This window comes from Chiloscyllium plagiosum, unplaced genomic scaffold (genome assembly GCF_037043375.1).
Source record: "Chiloscyllium plagiosum isolate Xiang-an unplaced genomic scaffold, Cpla_swu_hap1 HiC_scaffold_14, whole genome shotgun sequence".
Classification (NCBI taxonomy): domain Eukaryota; kingdom Metazoa; phylum Chordata; class Chondrichthyes; order Orectolobiformes; family Hemiscylliidae; genus Chiloscyllium; species Chiloscyllium plagiosum.
The window spans coordinates 19,716,214-19,740,121 of record NW_028270152.1 but is presented as its reverse complement, the minus strand read 5'-3'; the positions used below and the strand labels follow the sequence as shown (position 1 = coordinate 19,740,121).

At 42.4% G+C, this 23,908-nt stretch overlaps 1 protein-coding gene across 1 annotated transcript in view; it reads left to right on the top strand.

Annotated features, from left to right (window-relative positions):
* The first annotated feature begins 280 nt into the window (after positions 1–280).
* Positions 281–23,908, top strand: part of LOC122558862 (guanine nucleotide-binding protein G(i) subunit alpha-2) — a 251,113-nt gene continuing 227,485 nt past the window's right edge. The window contains exon 1 of the mRNA XM_043707721.2: positions 281–749. Within this exon, the coding sequence (XP_043563656.1) occupies positions 632–749 (118 nt within the window). The 5' untranslated portion in view covers positions 281–631. The remainder of the gene's footprint in view (positions 750–23,908) is intronic.

Here is a 23,908-nt window from a genome sequence, read left to right as displayed (position 1 = left end):
TATTGTTGCACTCAATAGCACGCAGTGAAACAATTAACGGATGCTGATTTTTTTTCTCCTTTGGACAGCTATAATAGAAATACCAGATTTTCAGCGACACTGACCAGCTCGTTTGCAGCAAAAACGTTACTGTCAATCATGTTGCCTTGGGGCGAGAGGTATGCCGGGAATTGTAGTTCCTGAGCCCAGGTGTCAAACTGGTGGGCGTGGCGGTAAGGAACTACAGTTCCCAGCCGCACGGCAAGCCCACGCCTTGTCCCAGTGCCATCCGGGTGCCTGTGTGTTGCGAGCTGGACTGGGGTGTGGTGGAGTAGCAGAGTGCTACAGGCACCGAGCTCTTCCCCGCAGACACAGGGGCTCAGTGCCTTTTTAAAAAAATCCATCATCAGCCATTCAGACCAGAACCTAAATCCCCTCCATAGTTCTTTTTCTTTGCATTTAAGCCAACCCAGCCAAAAGAAAAGAGGGACGTCTTTTTTTCATATATAATCTACATAAAGTTTCTTTTGGAGACGTCGTCTGGACATTTCGCTGGAGGACTTGGAAGCTGAAATTTGCAAGAAGAGGGAGGACTTCTTTGTCAAAGATCCACACACAACAAAAAGAGAATTGAATCGACTTGAAACTGACAATGGGTTGTACCATCAGCGCTGAGGACAAGGCGGCTGCCGAGCGATCGAAAATGATTGATAAGAATCTCCGCGAGGACGGAGAGAAAGCGGCTCGAGAAGTGAAGTTGCTACTTTTGGGTAAGTCGAATCTCACAGCTGATATGTTTCTGCCTATTTGACTTGATGGGTAGTTCTGTGGCTGGGTTAGATTGTCGCTACATTTCAACTAGAGAGAAGGGAGTGCGAGTGAAGGATCAGTGTGTGATCACAATGTAACTTTTCCACAGTCAAAATGACAAAACTGACCACGATTTATTGTGTGTTTCATCTCGTCCCTGAACAAAACACTCCGATACTGTTCGGAGGGGGTAGGAGGAAAGGCAGACAAAAATAACGGAAGTTGTATGAAGCAAGGTATTTTTCAACAGCAGGCCCTTGAATATTATGAAAGAAACCTTTTTTCTGGAAAAAAAAAGACACAAACTGCCTTATTCCGTAAGGGCTTGGTTTGCGATGAAGTTGAGTACCTTATTTCTAAGAAATGCATTTGCCCATTGTTATATTTATATACACACCTTTTTTAATTGTACTCAAACGCCTCATCGTTAGTGCTGCCAAGAGTTCTTACTACTTAGGGTCGATTTAAATTTTTGATTTCGTGTTGACCTACCCCCCATGAAATCGGAGTCATTGCTTCTTGCATTTATGTTATGCGTTTATTCAGTTACAGCACTTGTTGTGTTTTTTTTTCAAGAAATCTGCCTTTGAAGTAAATCCAGGGTCGTTCTAATACTTTACAGTATTGGAAGCTGGATTTTTCGATAGAGTGAACTCTGGAGATGCAGAGGAGATGTCGTCAGGGTTTAGATGAGAATCTCTGCAATTTTCCCCCCCTCCCTCCGTCCTGCGAACTTCGACGATGAGTTCGTGCCTGTTGACGTAGAGTTCAGACAAAAAGGGGAAGGAAGGGCTGTGGAGAAGAATCGAGGGAAGGCAGGGCCCCACATTTCTACACAGTCCAACAGCAGCCTCTGCCTGTACCGTTCTCCTGTGTTAAGGATCAATTGGAGAGATCGCATTATTTGGAGCAGGAGAGGAGGGGACAGACATCCACTGGGAATGATGGTTAGCGGCTGACTGTGATTAATAAGCATCTCTCCAGCTTATTCACAACTGCAGGCTGCCTGCATTGCCAGTTACTTTCGCCTGCTTAATTGTACACCCAGCAAAATTAATGCTATACGTTTCCCTAATTACACAGGGACAAAAACACATTGAAAAGTGATACCGTTGTTCAGAGAGGAGTACTTGTTGAAAGATTATATAACCACAAAGTTGCAGGCGCACGGGACAGTCCAACACTTCATTTCAGCCGCTTGCAATTACATAGCGCCTGCTATATAAACTTAGGTGGCATCAGCCATTCAGAAATGAAGGAAGAATAAACGCACAAGGAGTCTCCGGCCAAGGCAACATTTTCAAATGGAGGCTGCTCAGTGGTTTGTGGCAGCCTGGACATGATTTTGGGAGGTTACAGTCTTCCGGGGTTTAACCTAAACACGAACTCAAAGATCCCTTGGGTTTTCTAACAGGAACAGATTGAGAGGTTTTAATTAAACAGATTTTGAGTTCAAACACACCCAAAAAAACGCCTTTTGGGTGTGGAGCCAGCTTCAGAGAGTGAGGTGACATTTGCGGTGTTGTAGCGCACTGTATAATTTCCTGTTGTGAACAATTTATCTGGTCACGTTTGCATTCGCTCTTGTCACAAAACAGTAAGAAGAAGCCTGTAGTGCAAGCAATGAAGAACTAATGCTACATGAGGGATGAAGATTTGTTATTCTCATGTAAGGAAGGGCCTGTTCCTCTCTGCACTGTTCTAAAATATCTCCAGGATTGAATACAGCAGTGCAAAATGTATTTTGCCACTGCCATGAAAAATGAGACCAAATGGGATTGAAGTGCAAAGGAATCAAGGAGTACAAATCACATAAAGCAGCAAAGCCATTTAAAAAAAACACTCAGGATCTTTTTTTTGGAGAAATAGAATTCAAAGGTATTCCTATTCTGGTCTCTAGAATATAAAAATGATCTAGACATATACTGGTTAATCCTGTTGAAATTTTACAAGGGTGATCCCTGCACTGAGAGAGGTTCATTAGCAGCAAAGATGGAATAGGCTGGAACTCTACACCAGAAAATAGAAATTTGAGAGGTGACCTGTTAGAGGCCTTTAAACATTATGAAGGATTAAAGGATTACATTTCAGTTGATGGTGAGTCCAAAATTAGTTACAGTAGATATAAAATGGTCACAAGAAACACCATTAAAGAATTGAGGAAAAACATCTTCACCAACGGAGTGGCTCGAATGCTGAACCCGTGGGAGAAATTAATCAAAGACTAGGGTAAGAAGATGTAAAGCAGGAGAGAGCTTGTGTGGAGCACAAACACCAACATAGACTCTGTAATCCGATGTAGGTCATGAGTTTGATATGGAACTCCCATGGTGGAAAGTTCACAGGAGATGAAATAATGGTTAAAACAAACTTGATATTGTACGAATTAAAATAAAGTGAACGTAACCTTGTGATCCTGCATCTTAACTCATTACATATCTGCGGAGTGATATTAAGTAGGACACTGGTATAATAAACCTGTAGTTGGACGTAAGATCTATAAATGACATGTTTTGCAACACTGTGCTTAGCTGTTTGGGAAAAGGACATTTCTTTATAGATATGCAAAATTTATTATGAAACATTAAGTTAATTTTTGGGTACAAATAGATTTGTAAATATTTTATTATGCATTATTAAATCTGTGCATCTTTCATTTGATTTTATGCGCAATTAAGTTGGTAATGCCAGTGAGTGAGGCACACATTTCCTTCACAATTCTTTACAGCATATTCTGTTGATAACAGGTTAATTTGGTAAATGGGTAAACTTAATTAGCTGAAGAAATGGAAAGGATGGGTTTAGAGGTGCTGTGTATTCCTCTGTGGTTTGTTTCCAGTGCAGCTGGAGACTGCACTCGTGCTAATTAGTCTCGTGTGGTTTGGATTTAGGATGTTTACAATTTGAATGTTGTCAAAGGAATTTAAAGCAAAATTGTTTCAGTAATTAAAATAATATACACAATATGAAACATGTTTCACGGAAATAATTACAACGTAATGAATGCTTGCAAAACAATACTTGAATCTACCAAGAGATCATGGTCCTTAACTGCATCCGTTTTAAAAAGGTAACGAGTGAACATTTTATTGTTATGTTGTGGGGAATGGAAAAAATCTCATTGTCTCATAATTACCTTTAGTGTGACTTGCTTTCATGAATCAGTTGTGGTTTGAGGCGGTAAGGAAATAATATAACAATGAAAAATAAACTATATAATGTTGCTCGGTTCTTAAGTTCCTTTGGAAAATATGGGACCAGAATGAAGAAAAATTAGAAAGCTTGTTTAAAGATAATGTGTTGATATGTAGAGACCCAGATGGTATAATTGATTACAATTCATCCTCACGTTTTGATCATTGCTGCATCTGTTTGATTATTGTGTCTCCTTACCCATCCTGATTTTTTTACTTTGGAACATTGAAAAGTATGAACAAGGAACAAGAGGCAGCTACTTAGTCCATTGAATGGCAGAGCAGAATCAATAAGGTTATGGCTGATCTGATTTTACCCTCCACTCTACATTCCTCCATGCCTCCCGATCACCTTTGAGAAGGAGAATATTTAGATTAAACATATTCAACTAAATTTTATTGTCCATGAAATAGTAACTTCCCATTAGTGGTCACTCACCTGACAATTCTTGTATTGGAAGTGTATATACTTTTTTAAAACAGAAGTAACTTGTCAGGCAAAATCTGTGGCCTCTTTGAGAGATGTAGAATGATTCATGGATTTAGAGCCAGAAGAAGCAAATGTACAGGGGGAAAGAAACATATGATGCTACCCTGTGGTCTTGCTGTGGGGGGAGAGGAAGACACCGAACAAACTGCCATTATCTAATGAATCCTCAGTTACGGCTTCTGCTTCACTGGTTGTGATGTGATCTTGATGCTGCTGTTGTGAAATCTATGATCAAAAGAGGAAAACTTACTGTTTCAGAGAAAAATTTGGAAGGTGAGAATTATTTAAAAAGAAACTGATGAATGAATCCCTTTAGTAACCATTTGGAAGGGGAAAACAATCTGTTTCATTACAAAACAGATTGCATGCACAGTTGAGGTTCTTAAGATTCTGTTATGAACAGCAGTCAAGTTATGCTTGTATATTCAGAAACATCACATTCATATTGAGTTGTGAAATAGTCTGATATAAACCAAGCACTTTGAGAAGATAAATACTGAACTGTGAAGCTATAAAATCAAAATGCCTGAGCAAGCATCAGTGAAAACTCCTTTTGTTAAATAAAGCATAGACCACAAAAGTAAGTATAAATTACTGAGATAATATCTTCACCTTTTCCTTCAGCTAATGTTCGAACATTTTTTGGTTTGAACAATGGGCAATGACACTGGAATTCAGTGTGAAAGAATTGAATTAACAGATGCAGTTGAAATGATCAGATTGCTGAAGTGTGCATGAATTAGTGACTGGATCTGTGCAGAAACTCATTTCCCTTACGCCACCAATGTCAGTTTGCTTGGGTTGATTTGTTTTCTGGTCTCATCAACGTTTTCTCGTTGAATGAGTAGTCAAACTCAAAAGTGAAATTATTTAGCATGGTTTATAAGTTTTTTTTATTTATCTTGGTGATCCAGGTGGTGGTACTCATTACAGTTGTAAGTGTTCTGTTGTACAATGGGCATAAATGGATTGAAAATGTTTTGTCACTTCAGTGACAAGTTTGTAGCTTAATATTGGCTTAAGGATAGCTGGTGTGAACATGTTGATGTGCTGAAGCAGGGGAAAAATTCTAATGACCAGTTGTTCTATAAACTATTATGATATGTGAAACTTGTAATGCTAGACCCAATTGTCTTCTATTGACTTACCTACTGAGTTAAGGTTAGAGTGGTGCTAGAAAAGCATAGCAGGTCAGACAACATCCAAGGAACAGGAAAATCAACGTTTCATGCAAAAGCCCTTCATCAGGAACCTGCTGAGTTGTCGGTTAACAATCAATTAATTATTAAAGGAGCTGTTCTGGCTCGAGTTAACAGACCACTATTCTCCTGATTTGTACATTGAAACTAAATCAAGCTTCTGCTTTGGTGGGGGAAAAATAGTTTTTACATAGCGCTTTTAACAGCCATTGGATATCTGTGATCCATGTGACCAGTGAAATAGTTTTGAGATGCATTCAAGTGACCAAGTTCTCCCAAACAGTAATGCACTGACTAATGGATTCTTGTTTTGATGGTTGAGAGATAAATATTGGTTGTACGTTAGAGAGTATCTAGTCCTCCTTCGATTGGGATTTGTTTTGCACTTTAGAGGGTAGACAGGACTTCAGTGTAATGTTTCATCTGGAAAACGGCACCTCCAACAGTGTAACACTCTCTCTCAGTAATCTATCAGCCTTGTTATTTTTCCAAGCATAAGTCCTGTTGAACTAACAGCCTTCTGATTCAGGAGCAAGAATGCTACCAGTTGAGTCACAGTTGACAAGGCAATGAGGCAATTTAATTAGAAAATTAGGTTTGACTTTACTTTTTAGTATCTGACCAGCAGAGCTGGAATATCTCTGATCTGTTGTTGAGTTAAACTATTGGCATCTCACTTGAGGGGTGAGGATGCTGATCTTTACTGATTTTTAAATCAGGAAGAAAATTAACAGATCCCTGCTTCTGATGGCTGACCTCTAAGCCAGAAGTGTTTCATGTGTATAATTGTTTGGTGTGGATGAATTTTGGGCTGTTCTGTTGTGATCCCCATGGAGAAAGAGCTCATTAGCAATTGTTGGCTGGTTTCAAGCTGTAGCATTGGCCCTGTGTTTCAAAGAGCCTTTCACAGATTGTGAATGGCACTATAAAATTGTAAGTATGATTATTGAAGTAAATAATTAACATAAATGAACATATGGCAGTTCTGTAAAAGGGATTGACAGCCAATGTCATTGACAAAAACAATTCTGGCTTGCTTTTTCCCTCCTCCAACAGAATTATCTGTAGGCAATAGTAAATTACAAATGAATACATAACTAGTTGAAATGGAATTTGGATCTCCAGGAACAAGACCACACTGTTTTCTATGGTATAGATTTCCTGGATCAAGAATATAATTGTTTTCCTTTGTAGTTAATATATGAACTGTAATCTGTGCAATTAGAAATTTGAGAGAATTGCAGTTGCTAATTTCTCTTATAAAAATGTAATGCTGAACGTTACTTGCTGAGTAATTCAATGGACAGGGCTGTAATGCAGAGGTATCTAAATTAACGGCTTAGAAATGTTTGCAAAATTCTGCTTGAATGCTGGTGTAATAGTTCTTGGCAAACTACAGAATGATTTTTTAGGATGTATCTGACTAAGCGATTCAAATATTCTTGAGGTGCCAGTGATGAGTTGTGCGGCAAAACATTACATTTGTTTTTTTTAAATTCTGAACACGTTACGTATAGGAATTTTATTTTAAGGCATGCAGGAATTGTTCTGCATAGTCTTTAGCACACATTTCTATCAGTAACAAACAAAATCAAGTAGTGTATGTTGTATTCTTGACCTCTGCTTCAGACTAATAGCACAGTCAGGAAATGACAAATGTTCTTTTCCCCCATCTTGATACAGATGTTCATACTTCTGTTTTACTGAATAAAAACTGTTACTTTGTTTCAAAAAAATCAATTGCAGCAACTTTGCTGTATTGTGATGAGCCAAAGTTGGCAGGTCAAAACTAGAAATTGCTGGAGAAACTCAGGTCTGACAACATTTGAGGAGGGAAAGCAGAATTCATGTTTCAGGACCAATGGCCCATCTTCAGAATCAGAAGTTTGAGAATCCTTTTGACCAAATATTTGTCAAAGCAATCCTTCTGTTATTTCAGATTGATTTTTAAGTCAACATCCTATCCCAAAAAAATCATGATCACATTCTCAAAAAATATCTCTGCCCCTCTTCCTTGCTTTCAGTTGTTCATGTTTATCCTGTGCCGTCTTCTCTGATGCTGTAGTTCTGTTTCACTCTGGTAAGCTCCCTTTTGCCATTTGTTCTTTGAAAAACAAGGAATTTCCATCCTACTAACTTTCTGGTTTTTAGCGCTTCACCAAAAGCTCAAATGCATTGTACTGACAGTGGGATGGAGTTGGTGGGGGAAGTGAAAGTGAGCAAACTTGACAATCTTAGGAAATTAGCTTGATGTGCACTGTAGAGATTGCTTGGCTGACAGTAATAGTTCTCTTAAGGCCTTAGGTCTAGGAGCAGAGCTGATTGGGCTGGTGAGCCATTCACCCTATTGAGTGAATGATCTGAGGGTTCTGTGTTTTCCCATAACCCTTGATTCCCATGTTGATGAAAAATCTGTATAGTCTCAGCCTTGAATATACTCAATGACCTACCCTCTACAGCCTGCTGTGGTAAATAATTTCACAGATTCACTACTCTGAGAGAAGAAATTCCTCCTCATCTCTGTTTCATATAGACAATCCTCATAATCTGAAATTATGCCTTTGGGTCATAGCTTTCCCTTATGGGAGAGTCTACCTTTCTGCATCTATCCTGCTAACCCTTGGAAGAATCTTGTGTGTTTTAGTAAGGTCACCTGTCATTTTTCTAAAGTCAAATGAGTCCAAGCCCAACCTACTCAACCTCTTTGTAAGAAAATCCCTCTGTGCCCAACAGGAAATCTAGTGTACTTGCTCTGGACTGCCTCCAGTGCCAATATATCCTTAGAAAAGGAGGGCAAAGCTATTCGCTGTATTCTGGGTGTGATCTAACTGGGCCTTGTACAGTTTTAGCAAGAGTTTTCTGTTTTTTTTTAAACTCCATTCCTTTTGAAATAATAGCCAATATTCCATTTGCCTTCCCAATTCCCTGCTGAATGTGGATGCTTTTTACAATTTGTGCATGATGACTCCCAAACTCCTTTGTGATGCAGTTTTCTGCAGTCTTTCCCCATTTAAATAATACTCAGCTCCCATGACTCTTTCTCACGTTATATTCCATCTGCCAAGGTTTGTCCACTTGCTTCGTCTGTCCATATCTCTCTGCAGGCTCTGTCATCCTCACCACTCACCTTCGCACCGATGTTTCTCCTTTGCAAGCTGTTTATAGAACAGTCAATTCCCTGATCCAAATTGTGAGTATATTATAAGTAATTGTGATCCCAGCACTGATCTCTGTGGCAACTCTGACTTCTATTAGTCAGCTAATCCTTAAACTGTGCTAATATTCTCCCCTAATACCATCTACTATCTTATTATTGTAGCATGTGGTACCTTTCTCAATTGCATTCTGGGTATCTTAATATTGGTTACTCTCCATCTCCCCTGTTTGTTACCTTTCAAAGAAATTTAATAGATTTATCAGGCATGATATTCCCTTCACGAAGCCATGCTGATTCTGTTTGATTTTATGATGTTTAATTTTGAGTCTGCGGTTTCTTTGATTGTTACAGCGCTCTATTGAATCTCCCAAAACTGAGAAGAAAATCTATTGAGCTGTCTGTTCAGTGAATTGTTTTTTTTTGATCATACAATAATTTTCAATTTGTCCCTTCATACATATCCTGTACTGCGAAAGGTCCTGATTACCCATTACTGCTGACCTTGCGTATATTGGCAATTTATTCTCCCCAAGTGCGTTTATTATTTAGTTCTCTCTATGGCTGTGCCTTATCTCTGCAATCTCCTTCTGAGTAATGTTCCCTCTAAATAGACATTGCTGTATTAACAGAATTTTTTGTGTATATCCTCAATCTTTTGCTCTACTATTTGGTGGTTGAGCACTCACATAGCTTTATCCTACTCTTGCAGAATTTCCTCTCAGAATCCTTTCTTTCCTTAATAAAAGCCTCTTCGAATGTTTTTTTCTTAACATCTGCCCCTCAATAAGAGGGCTGTGCTTTTGAGTTCTTTGTGACCCATGATGATTTAAATGGTACAAGTTTGGATGATTTTTTTTAGGATTTCCCTACACAGCTGACTGTTCATTCTTGCTGTGCTGTTTAAGGGAGAGACTGTGGAAAGTACCTACGTCAGGAATGGAAGGGAATTTGATTCAAGTGATTGATAACCATGTAAACGCAGTCACTCTGCTCTATCACGTGTTCCATTTATATTTCGAGTTTGCTGTTGACAGCATCTTTTGAAGTCAATAAGCTACGAATATAAACGCTGCTGTCATGAATGGGATATCTGAGGGAGGTGGCTATTGCAATCATTAACACAAATGTCATTTGACTGTTTTTTAAAAAAAAAAATCCATGGTAGCTAGTGAATTTAGCAACTCCGTATAAAGCAGAAAAATGAATTTGCTATTGCATATCACAGAGTATTTGGCTGTGAATGCACTGACACCTGTAAATCCTTATGTGGGCTTTCTGATTGTATTGTCTGTCGAACTCCCTTGAAATGTAATATGGGATGGTCAGTGGTGGATGTGCCAATCATGTCTTGGGTTGACACCACTCTGGTCTGTCATCAGGTTCCAAGTTCAAGTTCCACTGCAGGACATGGGTTTAAAGAAAATGAACTGACTCTCTGTGCAGTTTTGAGAGTGTATTGTGCTATCGCAGATGCTGACAAGATATTAAACCAAGACCCAATCTGCAAGGTTGCAGAGATGTGAAAGATCATGTGCTATTTCAGACAAGAGCAGAAGCGTTATCCCTGGTGTCTTGGCCAATATTTATCCCTCTGTCAATATCTTAAAAACAGATAATCTGTTGGTTATCATATTGTGCAGAACAAACTCCAACAGACAGCATATTGGTTGCTGAGTTTCCAGCAGCATAAGTGATTGCACTTAATTTTTTTTTGATGACTACAAAACACTTTCTGTTCATTCCTGATGAAGGGCTCTGGCCTGAAATGTCGAATTTCCTGCTGCTTGGATGCTGCCTGACCTGCTGTGCTTTTCCAACACACTCTCAACTCTGATCTCCAGCATCTGCAGACCTCTGTTTCCTAACACTAAAACAGTCGCTGTTTACTAAAAGTGCCGTTTTAAATGCAGATCTTTGTTTTTATTTTAAAGTGGATCATCCAAATTGGTTTTCATAGCTGGAATATATTTTGAACTGCCTTTTTCGATGGCGATGGGATACACTTTTGCCAGTTGTTGGGTAGAATGTGTGCTCATGTAGGGTGGGGAACAAGCATTTGCCATGTTGCAGCAGAGCCACGTTTTTGCAAGAATTCTGCATCACATTTCTTCATGCAGTCCTGTGCTCAGTCCAGGAACTTTGGGGAGAGTTTATGATCTTCTGTTGTTTCCTACATACACACTGCGTATACTTTGACCTGTCAATAAATATATCTTGTCAGACCCAACTAAAATCTTTAATTGTTTAGGAGGGCAGTGGATAGAGACTCGGAAAGAACCCTGAGCAGCCATTTGTGCATCCAAGTCAAATGCATGTGGTTTATGTAGGTATTTGTATGTTAAACAGAAGCTTGTTTACAACAACAGTTTATGCTTGTACTTTTAATGTAGGAAAGCATTCCATTGTGTTTCACAGGATCATTAGAAAGCAAGTATGACATTGAGCCACATTATGCGTTTGCAGGTCAGATGACCAAAAGATTGGATGACATATGTGCCTTAGGAAGAGAAATGAGGTGGAGCGGTGCATGGAGGGAATCCTAGAGCTTGGGACATGGGCAACTGAATGAATGGCCGCCAGATTAAGGCAGGCTACTTTGCTTCACGCTCCTGAAGATGATGTCAATGCGAGCAGCTCCTGAAGGCCTTCAAAGAAAAGGAAGGGGAGCCTCTGTTCTCCATCTTGTCGGCGGTCCCTTTGTGTGTGCTTCCTGCACAGAGGAGTCGGGTTGTAATGATCCATGTGTACAACCCCTGTGTTCCAGCAACCGATGTCCTAATGTTCCTGAGAAGATACGTGCAGGTTGAGGGAAAAAGCACCGACACGGTTGACCCTTTCGGGATCTGGACCAGCAAACGACAGGTCAAGGTAACCCTGAGGGGTGATGCCAGTGGGAACATCCTCCAGCTTTGCTATCGGAGGGAGCAGAGGGTACCTGACATACCCAGGGCAGCCGAAAGTTTGCCGAACCTGCGGGAGGTCAGGCCACATGGCGGCGGATTGTAAGGTCACGATCTTCGGAACTGTAAGCAGGAGGGTCACCTGACCTAAGAATGCAAGGAGGCCAAGAACTGCAATCTGTGTGGAGAGGTGGGCCACATGTACAAGGCCTGCCCAAGACGAGGGGCCACCACCTACGTGCAGATGGCCGGGGGTGGACCGCAAAAGAACAGCAAGGCACCACAAACCAGCAAGGGAACGGTGTCGGGGGGCACTCAAAAGGAAGGGCAGGCCGGAGCGGAGCTGATGGCAGCTGCCGATCGAAGCTCCGACAGGACAGACAGCAGAAGAAGAGGGAACGAAGGAGGCAGATCAATGGATTCCTATACAAAACAGGAGGAAGAAAACCCGCCAGGCCGCCAAAACCTCCCAGAAAAGGGGGAAACGGCAGCTGCACGGGGAAGACACGGACAGCTCTTCGGAGGGTGGGGACGGGAGCAAGGAGGGTCGTCACCAACAAAAGAGACAGAGATCTGTGGGGAGAAAGGAGGGCAGCACCTGCCAAACAAGAAAGGATGAACCTCCTGAGGCAATGGGAAAAGACCACCCCCCCCCTCCACCAGGTGAAAGCCAGGAGACCCCCACCGCCCCACAGCTCCAGTTACTGGGAGCAGCGACCCACTGACAGCCCTGCTGTTAGATATAGAACAGGACTGTGCAAACCCTGGTCCCGGCCCGATGACACCGGTGTGGGAAAATGGGCCCAGTGAGGAGCTGGACAGCTACCTTAGCCCCGTGAGGGTCTAGCAGTTCGTGTTCACCACTGGGATGCAGACAGCTACCGCGGAGGGGCAGGACCAGCGGCAAATGAACACTGGTAACCTCATAACCTGTTAAAAATGGGGATAAGAATTGCAAGAATTAATGTTTCAACACTGGTCTTCCTCGCCAACGTCAAAGCCAATGTCCTGTTTCGGCAGGAGTGAGGAATGCCACACCTCAGCAGTTACAGGAGATGGTTGAGCTTGTGGGCCCATGGCCATCAGTTTGGTTGGGGGGGGCAACGATAACTACTCCTCAGGCCTGGGTATCCTTTTGCGAGGGGGCAACTTCACTATCTCCATATGTTAAAGAGATGGTGGGCGGGCGCCTCCTTGTCGCTGATGCTACGTACAGATATGCTCCCTTGAGACTAATCAACGTGTACGCCCCAGCGGGTAAGAGTGAACGGTTGGCCGTCCTGCAATAGCTTCCACTCTTGCTGGCTACATCCAGGCCGGTCATTCTGGCCGGAGACTTCAACTGTATTATTGCAGATGGACGATCCGGCGGGGGGGGACAGTAAACTGGACACCACGTCCAGAGCCCTGGTGGAAACGGTCAAAGATGCCAAGCTGCACGACGTCTTCAGCACCCCTGCAGCAGACTGAGTGCAGCGTAGATCCACCTGGTCACGGGCAGACGGGTCTATCCACTCAAGGATAGATTACCTGTTTGTGTCCCGAACGCTCTTGGTCAGATCCACCGACGTCAAGCCGGTGTTCTTTTCTGATCACTGCCTCCTGCTGGCTGACTGTCACCCTACAGGATGAGCAGCGGGTGCTGGTAAGGGAACGTGGAAACTGAACACTAAGCTGCTGACCCTGGGAAACATTGAGGAGCTCAAGAGGGGCTACGCAGGTTGGAGAACCATGAAGCCCCTCTTTGAGTTCACAATGGACTGGTGGGAAACAGTAAAAGAGAACATCAAGAGGTTCTTCATCCTCAAAGGTGTTCAGGAGACGAGAGAGAGGCGGGGAAAACTGTCCCAGCTCTAGGAAAGTATGCAGAACCTGCTCCTGCTGCAGGCGTTGGGCTCGATGTCACGGAGGACCTCCAGGAGGTGAAGGGCCAGCAAGCTTCGCTCTTTGCCTCTGAGGCCTTTGAGATAATCTTCCAGTCCAAGGTCCGCTCCGTGGAGCAGGACGAGACGTGCTCACATTTCTTCTTCCAGAAGGTACACAAACAGAGCTCAATGCTCAGCAGCCTGAAAGAAGATGGCTCAGTAATGTCATCTCTGACTGACATAAGGATCAGCAAATCCTTCTATGCCAATCTGTATGACTCGAAGCCAACTGACAGCGCGGCCTCCCAGTCATTCCTGTCCTCTATCATGGAGGTCTTAGGCGATGGAACACGAGAGAGGCTGGACCAGCCGCTTTCTCTGGATGAGCTGACCAAGGCCCTCGAGTCCTTTGAAAAGAATAAAACTCCCGGAAGCGACGGCTTACCGGTCGAGTTCTGTTCTGCTCTTTGGGACTTGATTGGCCAGGACCTGCTGGAGGTGTATGTCAGTATGCTTCGGGCAGGTACCATGAGTGAATCCATGAGGAAAGGCATCATCACCCTCATCTACAAGCAGAAGGGGGAGAGGGAGGAAATTAGAAATTGGAGACCAATCTCACTGTTAAATATAGACTACAAAATCTTGTCAAAGGTCATCGCCAACTGGGCCAGGTCTGCTCTGGGACCGGTGAATCACCCTGACCAAACCTGTGCCATACCGGGCAGGAAGATCGCTGAGTGTCTCTCACTCCTCAGGGATACGATTGCTTACGTGCAGGACAGCAGGGTGGATACCTGCCTCATTAGCCTAGCACCAGGAGTAAGCCTTTGACAGGATATTGCATACATATGTGAGGGATGTTCTCTCCAAAATGGGCTTTGGGGAGGGAATCTGCAATTGGATCCGACTGCTCTACACCAACATTGTCAGTGCCCTCTCAATCAATGGGTGGGAATCAGATAGCTTCCCTGTAAGATCTGGAGTCAGGCAGGGCTACCCTCTCTCTCCTGCCTTGTTTGTGTGCTGCATAGAGCCATTTGCCAAATCCATCAGGAAGGATGCGAGCCTGAGAGGGGTGACTATTCCTGGCAGTGGGGGCCTGCAGATTAAGGCCTCCCTGTACATGGATGACGTTGCCGTTTTCTGCTCGGATCCGCTGTCTGTGCACAGACTCATGTGCATCTGTGACCAGTTCGAGCTGGCTTGGGGGGCCAAGGTAAACCAAGGCAAGAGCGAGGCCATGCTGTTCGGGAACTGGGCCGACCAACCCTGTAACCCCTTCACCGTCAGGACTGACCACCTGAAGGTGCTAGGTATTTGGTTCTGGGAGGGGCTGGGGCGTGCGCCAAGACCTGGGAGGAGCAGATTAGGAAAATGAGGCAGAAACTAGGCAGATGGGAGTAACGGTCACTCTCCATCGCCGGAAAAAACCTGGTCATCAGATGTGAGGCACTGTCAGTGTTAAATGTGGCACAGGTCTGGCCTATTCCCAGAACCTGTGCTGCCGCAGTCACCTGGGCCATCTTCCACTTCATGTGGAGATCAAAGATGGACCGGGTCTGAAGGGATACAATGTACAAAGACCTGGGCAGTGGGGGAAGAAACATGCCCAATGCCACCCTCACCCTGATGGCCATCTTTGTGTGTGGCTGTATCAAGCTGTGCATGGATCCCCGTTACGCAAACATCACGTGTCACTATGTACTGAGGTTCTACCTGTCCCCGGTGTTGCAAAGGATAGGCCTGGCCTCGCTGCTGCGGAACGCTCCGAGTAGTCGGACCGTTCCGTACCACCTGTCCTTCGTGGAGAAATTTATGAAGAAAAACATCTTTGACCACAAGTCCATCAGGAAGTGGTCAGCACGTTGTGTCCTTGAGACCCTTCGGGAAAAGGAGAGGGCGGATCCTATCGAGCAGTTCCCTGAGCAGACTGTCAGTCATTTGGCGGAATGCCTCATTACCAGAACTTTTCAACAAGCACCCAGACATGGCTTGGCTGGTGGTGAGAAGGGCTCTGCCTGTGAGATCCTTTATGCATGACCGGACTCTCGCCTCACTGCACGCTGCCCTCGAAGTGGCTGCGGAGGGGATGAGACTGTCACACACCTCCTTCTGGAATGTGCCTATGCAGAGGGAGTCTGGAGAGGAATGCAGTGGTGTTTGTCGAGGTTCGTCCCGAGCAGCGCCATGACGCGGGACTCCGTGCTCTACAGCCTGTTCCCCGGGACGGACACCGAAACGAACATCAACTGTGCCTGGAGGATCATCACCTCGGTGAAGGATGCTCTTTGGGCGATCCGAAACCTATTGATCTTCCAGCTGGAGGAGTTGACCCCGACTGAGTGTTGCAGACGAGCACATTCCAAGGTCCAGGATTACGTGTTGAGTGACGCGCTGAAGCTTTGGGCAGCTGCCGCCAAGATGCGGTGGGGAAAGACCACTGTGTAGCATCTGCCTGCCTAAGAAGAACAGGGGTCCCACCCAGTCATTTGGGCTCTGCTCATGCCTCAGTAGAAGAGCTGGATAGTAAATGTATAGACTTGTATATAGGAAAAATAAATTTCGATGTCTGTACATAAAGCAATGTAATGTGCGCGCAAGAATGGCATTGTATAGAGATCCAAATAATTTTATGAATAAAGTATATTTTTGAAATTTAAAAAAAAACAATGAATGGCCACCAGATTAGAGCAATTACAGTTAGGATGTTTGAGGCGATTTGAATGTGGAGATGTCAGACGTTTGCAGAGAAGGTTAGCGATAGAGGGGACAAGTGATTGAACATTTTGAAATACTTGTGCAATCTTCAAAGCATCTACATGCTTCATTCATATTACAATAATAGAAAAGGTAACCATATCAAAATGTAGCCTTCAATTGAAAATTGGACTTTTTCCCCCAGAGTTGAGAATTCTAACATCAGTTTGAGGGGGAGTATAAGTAATAGGTGACTAGGACACGGTACACATTAGAATAAAGGCAGCAGTATTGTTGGATGACCTCAAATTTGTGGAGATCACAGTGTGCGCGATACAAGCCAGGTGTGCATTGGAATAGCCAATTAGAATTGTTACCTAGAGATAACAAAGGTACAAATGAGATTTCAGCAACAGACAAGCTGAGGCATGGGCAATTATTAACAGTGGAAATAGGAGACAAGGCATGAATATAGTCGAAAGCTCATCTTGGGGTCATGCAAGACTCCAAAGCTGCAAATAGTTTGGTTTAGTCTCTGATATTGGGAAAGGAATGGAGTTAGTCACTAGGAATCAGAATCTGGATTTGAAATCCGAATCAGTGACTCCAGTTTTCAGCATTTAATTGGAGGAAACGTTTGTTCATCTCATACTGTGTATTGGATGAACAGTCTGATAATTCGAGAAGCTGATGCTATTATATTTTGATACTGTAATTGGCTTATTAATGCATGTACCCATAGTGCGAGCTAATCCTTGGCCTTGCTTCAAAAGCCAATCTGCCGTTCTGGCATTTTGTTGATGCTTTTATACCAGGTGACAGTTAACAAACATTGCCAGGTATCCACCTCAGGAAGTGCTGACAGCCATTGTCACTTAAGGCAATGATAATAGCTACTATCAACACTCCTTGTACTTTTCAACATTCACTGGAAGTATGCTTTACTTTCTGTATTAGGGTTGGCATATGAATGTGTGATGTGGTTTTATCAGATTCCTTGCATTTGGCAGCATTGATTTAAGTCATACTGTATACGAGAAGTTACCTCTTCAGATCAGATTCCGGGAATTGCATCATAACAAGGGCACAAATCTGTGTTTTTAAGATTTGCTCTTTGATTTAGATTTTAGAAGTTAGCTTTGCTTCTGTGGAAAAGTGTTCGTGGTTTAGAAAAATGGCTATGCTGTCACTAAATAAACTGGATTCTGGGAGACCCCTGCCCATGAATGAACTCTCAACTTTAACTGCATGGAATCCAGTTCACTCCAAACCCAAATACAGAAATATTTTGTTCAAGGGTCTACATCGTGCTACTGTGAAAAGTTGGGAGCTATTACCAAGGATCCAGGGCTAAATAAATGGCCTGTAGCAGTGCTGTTGAGTGAAAGCACAAAGGACACCACCTCAGCTGGTCTATAAATTCTGTTCAGACCAGGGTGGAAACTGGGATTCTCCTGATTCATAATCTTCGATTTAGGATCTAGAGATGTGAGAAATTACAAAATGGCTTTAAAAATAAATATTTAGTTGCCTTCAAAGATTGAGGTGAACCTACTTGAATTGATACTATCTCTGGTAATGATCAAGCTTTAATTTTTTGCTAAATTCAAAACTGAAACAGGCAACGGCATTATGGTTTGAAATTTGACATTTAATTTGCTGTAATTGATTTGTAAAACTTGAACTTCAGTATATCCATCAGGCAATGTGATCCAAAATACAAAAAAGTTGCATTTACATAGCAACTTTCCTGTAGAAGAAACATGGAGAAAGTGAAGACTGCAGATTCTGGAGATCAGAGTCAAGAGTGTGGCCCTGTAAAAACACAGCCAATCAGGCAGCATCTGAGGAGCAGGAGAATCAACGTTTTGGGAATAAGCACTACATCCCAGGGTGTTTCAAATGGGCATTATCAAATAATGTTTGGCATCAGTCAGCTTAAGATGTAACAACAAATGTTCACCAGCTTGGCTGAAAGGATTGGATTTTAAGGAGCAAGAGGTAGAGGCAGAATGTGGAGATATTGTCGGGGTTTTGCCACTGGCATGAACACTGGTGAAGCAATGGGAATTGGGAACTACAAGATGCCAGAGTTGGAAGATTGGAGTGGATTTGGGCAGAGGGGGTTGTAGGAAGTAGGTGGACAGGTGAGGACAAAGAGGGATTTGAAAATCTAAACTTTTTTTTTAAAGACCAAGTGCATAAACTTAGTTCATGAACTCCCACTGAAAGTCTGAATACTCTGGCCGAAAACTGGAAATAGGCAATCCTCGTCAGAGCTCACGTGGGCATGTTGACTATCTTTCTTAACAGCAGAAAAATTAGCATGTGAAATGGTATATAGTTTTACTTTAGGGAATAGGAATGAGTCATTTAACCTCTCAACACCTTTGCACCATTTTTTTTTTACTTTATAATGATCTGTAGCACTAACCCATTTAACCATTCCTCTACCAATCAAATTCTTTTAGCATCTTACATTTTTCCCCCAGAGTTGTAATTTAAAATGCTAAGGACAGTTTTCAGTTGAAGGCCAAGTTTTGATATTGTTACCTTTTTTCTATTACTGTAATATGAATGAAGCATCTGGATATTTTGAGGATTCTGCAAGAATTTCAAAAATAGTTTCACTAGCCATAGTCATAAAGTCAGAGATACGGCACAAAAACAAAGCCTTTGGTTCAACTCGTTCATGCTGATCAGAAATCCTAAATAAATCTAATCCCCATTTGACAGCCCTTGGCCCATATCCCTCAACCCTTCCTATTCATATACCCATCCAGATGCCTTTTTAAATGCTGTAATTGTACTAGCACCCACCGCCCCCTCTCGCAACTCATTCCTGACATGCCCCTTTTTAAAATCTTCACTTTTTATTTAAACCTATGCCCTCTAGTTCTGGATTCCCCTCCCCACCCCAGTCTGTTTATCCTATCCATGCCACTCATGATTTTATAAATCTCATAAGGTCACCCCTCAGCCTCCAACGCTCCAGGGAAAAAAAGCCCCAGCCTGTTCAGTCTCTCCCAATAGCTCAAATCCTCCATCCCTGGCAACATCGTTGTAAATCTTTTCTGAACTCTTTCATGGTTTACAACATCATTCCTATAGCAGGGAGACCATAATTGCATGCAGTATTCCAATAGTGACCTAACCAATGCCCTGCAACATGACATCCCAACTCGAGATGTCATTGAGATGTACAGCATGGAAGAAGACCCTTCCTTCGGTCCAACCAGTCCATGCGACCAGATATCTCAACCCAATCTAGTCCCACCTGGCCCATATCCCTCTAAACCCTTCCTATTCATGTACCCATCCAGATGCCTCTTAAATGTACCAGCCTCCATCACTTCCTCTGGCAGCTCATTCCATACATGTACCACCCTCTGCATGAAAAAGTTGCCCCTTAGGTGTCTTTTATATCTTTTCCCCTCACCTCAAACCTATGCCCTCTAGTTCTGGACTCCTTGACCCCAGGGAAAAGACTTGGCCTATTTATCCTATCCATGCCCTTCATGATTTTATAAACCTCTATAAGGTCACCCCTCAGCCTCTGACGCTCCAGGGAAAACAGCCCCAGCCTATTCAGCCTCTCCCTATAGCTCCAATCCTCCAACCCTGGCAAAATCCTTGTAAATCTTTTCTGAAGACTTTCAAGTTTCACAACATCTTTCCGATAGGAAGGGGACCAGAACTGCACGCAATATTCCAACCAAAATCTCCTTACAAATTTGTTTTCAATTTCTTGCTGACTATTGGGGGAATCTATCGTGCATTCCCAGGAGGGTGATCATCACTTTCTTATTTCTCCGTTCCACCCAAATAGCCTCCCTGGATGTATTCCCAGGAATGTCCTCCCTAAGTATAGCCGTAATGTTATCGCTAATCAAAAAAGACTCCTCTTGCCTGCCCCCCAAAACTAACATTTTCAATTCTTCCTATGGTATCTATACTCTGGAACATCCATTAATATATGACTATTATTTTAAATATCTGACAACTTAATTCAAGGTTTGAATAAAGCTGAAATTATTTTCAAATACCATGTGTAGATGCATTATACCTGAACAATTTGATTCTCTTTCATAGTTGTTACTATTAAACTTTCTTTGGACTAACTGTCATTCAGATCAATGAGATAGATAAAAGCACCTGCCAGCAAAATTGCTGCCAGCCACAGGACAATTCCCTATCGTTTTCAACATTGTGCTTTTCCTAAAAAAGGAACTGTTGAATGCATTAATGGCTTGCAACCTGCAGTGATTAGAAATATTGCATTTTGCAGAGGCTGAATCTCCTGTGAGACAGGCCGTCATTATTTGGCCTTCCTGTGTAGAACTGACTCACTTCCTTTTTTTTCTCTGAAGTAGGACGAGTTGCCAGAAATCAAATGCTCATTCTTCATGTTACATTTTCGTCCGTTTACATTAAGAAACTGTGTGATTAGTTCAGTTGAGCGAAAACCTGGACCTTTATTTTTCAGTAGGCGCCTGCTGGCTACCAGTTTTTGACAAGAAACAGAGGCAGTTCTTTCTTTCTAACAGAATCTACTGTTAGCAGATTTTTGGAAGTGGTTGTCTGTTTGACTTCCAACCGGATTGTATTTTCCACTGGGCGTTGTGGTGTAGGACTGTTCAAAAAAAAGGGGAAGTATGCCAACAACCCATAGCTTTCAGCCAGTTTCTTAAATTTTAAGTGTGCTGACGTTGTTCTGGACTCCCCGTTGTTTAATCTTTCTCCATCTTCAAAGATTTGGCTCAGGGATAGGTACTACTTTTTGGTTTAACCTATTCTTCTGAAATTATTGTGTTGGGACTGGAGAAATTGTGGATGGATTAGATTTAGACCTAATTTAAGTAGGAGTCCACCCACACGGAAATATGATGAGTGTGGAAATGTGATTGAATGGTAGGTGAGCCATGTTATTTTTTCAGTAAGTGCACTTCTTAGTGAGGGGGTGTCAGGATGAAGCTCTCCTGATATGGTGTTTAGATCAGGTTAGGTCCTCCTTGCCTCAAGCATCCATTTCAGCACCAAATATTAAGTGTTTTTATACCAATCATCTGTATGTCGCCTTCTGTATGAAATGGCCATTTTTTTGTGCCTGAATGCAGGCCACCAGACAAATTCAGTAGCAGTGCCCACTCCTTTCCAAATCACATTGATCTTCGTAATATCAAACAGGTTTTGACAAAGCTTTCAAATGAAAATATTATACAAACCAGAAAGCCTTGAATGTGCCAGCTTGCACTTATGCCACATTATGCTTATGACAATAGATATTTCCTTTTTGAAAAGGACAGTAATCTGACATTTTCATTTTGTTGAGCTGGATCTTATCATCCCAATCTTCTTTACCCCTCCCCCATTTCAATAACACAGCCATGCTTGGTCTGTTTCCATATTCTGCTCTTCATAAAGATTGGTCAACCTTTTTTTTAAATTTTCACTTGATTGGTCTTCAAAAGCTTCTTATAGAGGGAGATATTTCCATGATCCTTCGGGTGACATTGCACAAAATACTCTCACTAATGTTCTCATTTTTCACTCCCTGTTCTGTTATTTCTCATGGTGAGTAGGACAGCATATCTCGAAAGGTATACTGCGATGCAGTGACGTGAGCTGAAAGTATAAACATCTCTGACTCCTCCTTGCTTTGGATCAGTTGAAATATGACACTTAAGTTAATAGCTTAATGTTCGCCAAGATAGTTGTGACTGTGAAATGTCATGTTTGTACATAAAAATTGGTTATAATTGGATAACATGAACATTGCCCTGTTGGAGATAAACACGTGCCATTAGTAACATTGGTGACCATCAGTGCAAAACCTCTGACAACATACATAGAAAGCTAACTGAAGACGAATCAGCAGAAAATTTCAATGACTGTTTTGGCAAAAGAAGAGTTCACCCTCAACAGCATCAGTTTCTCTGAGAATAGATGGCTGTACACCTCTATGGGGAAGTCAGTAACCAACAAGAAAGTGGAACAAATTTATTTTTGATTAGAAAACAAGCTCTTGAAAGACAAAATAAATTTGTAAATTTGTCTTGTGTATAAAAAAGGTCTGCAGTGCACTTTTGAGCTATAACATAAAGCAGTATAGATATTAAAAAATACCGTTCTTTACGGTCAGTACAGAAGTAACTGTTTAATCAATACAGCAGCTTCAAAGTCTGTGTTCTCAAGGAGCAGTTTTTTTCATACACACTGACGTGAAGTCAGGGATACAGCTTAGGTTAAGAGTTTTTGTTAAACGTGGAGTTGAGGATCACAGAAACCCAATCATGGATTGGGAAGAATCCAGTGACACCCTTACTGAATTTTCCAAAAATATAGACATCTCTACTTTATGGATTCTGAAAATAAAGCTCTGATCATCTTGCCTGCTATTAGCAAGAAGTGACTTTGTGCATGGAAAGTAAGGCTGTGTTAACTTTGTACTCAGATCTAGAAAAGATCGAGAAGATTCTTGAAGACTAGCTCAAAGTAAGAATTAACTTCAGGATTAACAGACTCCAACTCGTGTCATCAGACAACAGCCCCAAGGTTCTATCAATCTGTTTGCCAGATGATGCTGCAGTAAAAGTCATGAGTATTTTTCTGAAGTGGATCTGTCGCCTCTACTCCAATGAAGTCATTTTGTAGGATCTGCTGGGTGAGAGAGCCATACCATAGATGCATTATTTGAACATAGATGCAAGTTTGAAGCCCCATAATGGCAGTTCAATAACAGTTGCATGTTGTAGGAACAACAAACGCTATTGCTACAGTCAGCAAAGAGCTCCAATCCAGCAAAATTTGAAACAAATGAAGTTTAACCTATCCAAAAGCTTTTCTTTCGTAATATATACGGAACTCAGAGACATAAGATTTCATGTGTGCATATGTACCTGGTTCTGAAAAGCTAAGCCAAATCACAGAGCACTGGTGGGCAACAAGGCAGTCCCAATGCAGGAGAACACTGGCAGCAAGACTAGTGTTAAGAAGGCACATAAACACAAACAAGGATGTTGCCAGGGTTGGAGGGTTTGAGCTATACGGAGAAGTTGAATAGGCTGGGGTTGTTTTCCCTGGAGCGTTGGAGGCTGAGGGATGACCTTAAAGGTTTATAAAATCATAAGGGGCATTGATAGGATAAATCGGCAAAGTCTTTTCCCTGAGGTGAGGGGAGTCCAGAACTAGAGGGCATAGGTTTAGGGTGAGAGGGGAAAGATATAAAAGGGACCTAAGGGGCAACTTTTTCACGCAGAGGGTGGTAAGTGTATGGAAAGAGCTGCCAGAGGAAGTGGTGGAGGCTGGTAAAACTGCAACATTTTAAAAGGCATCTGGATGGGTTTATGTATAGGAAGGGTTTAGAGGGATGTGGACTGGGTGCTGGCAAATGAGACTAGATTAGATTGGGATATGTGGTCGGCATGGACCGGTTGGACCAAAGGGTCTGTTTCTGTGCTGTACATCGGACTTTATATCATGAGTTTGAATCAGCCAAGTGAAAGGTGACCCCTGCAAGATGACAAAGTTTTCCGTGTGTCTTGGCAGATGTTATGTAGGTGATATAAGGTGACCAAAAGCCTTTACAGCCTTAAATATTACGTCACAAAAAGACAG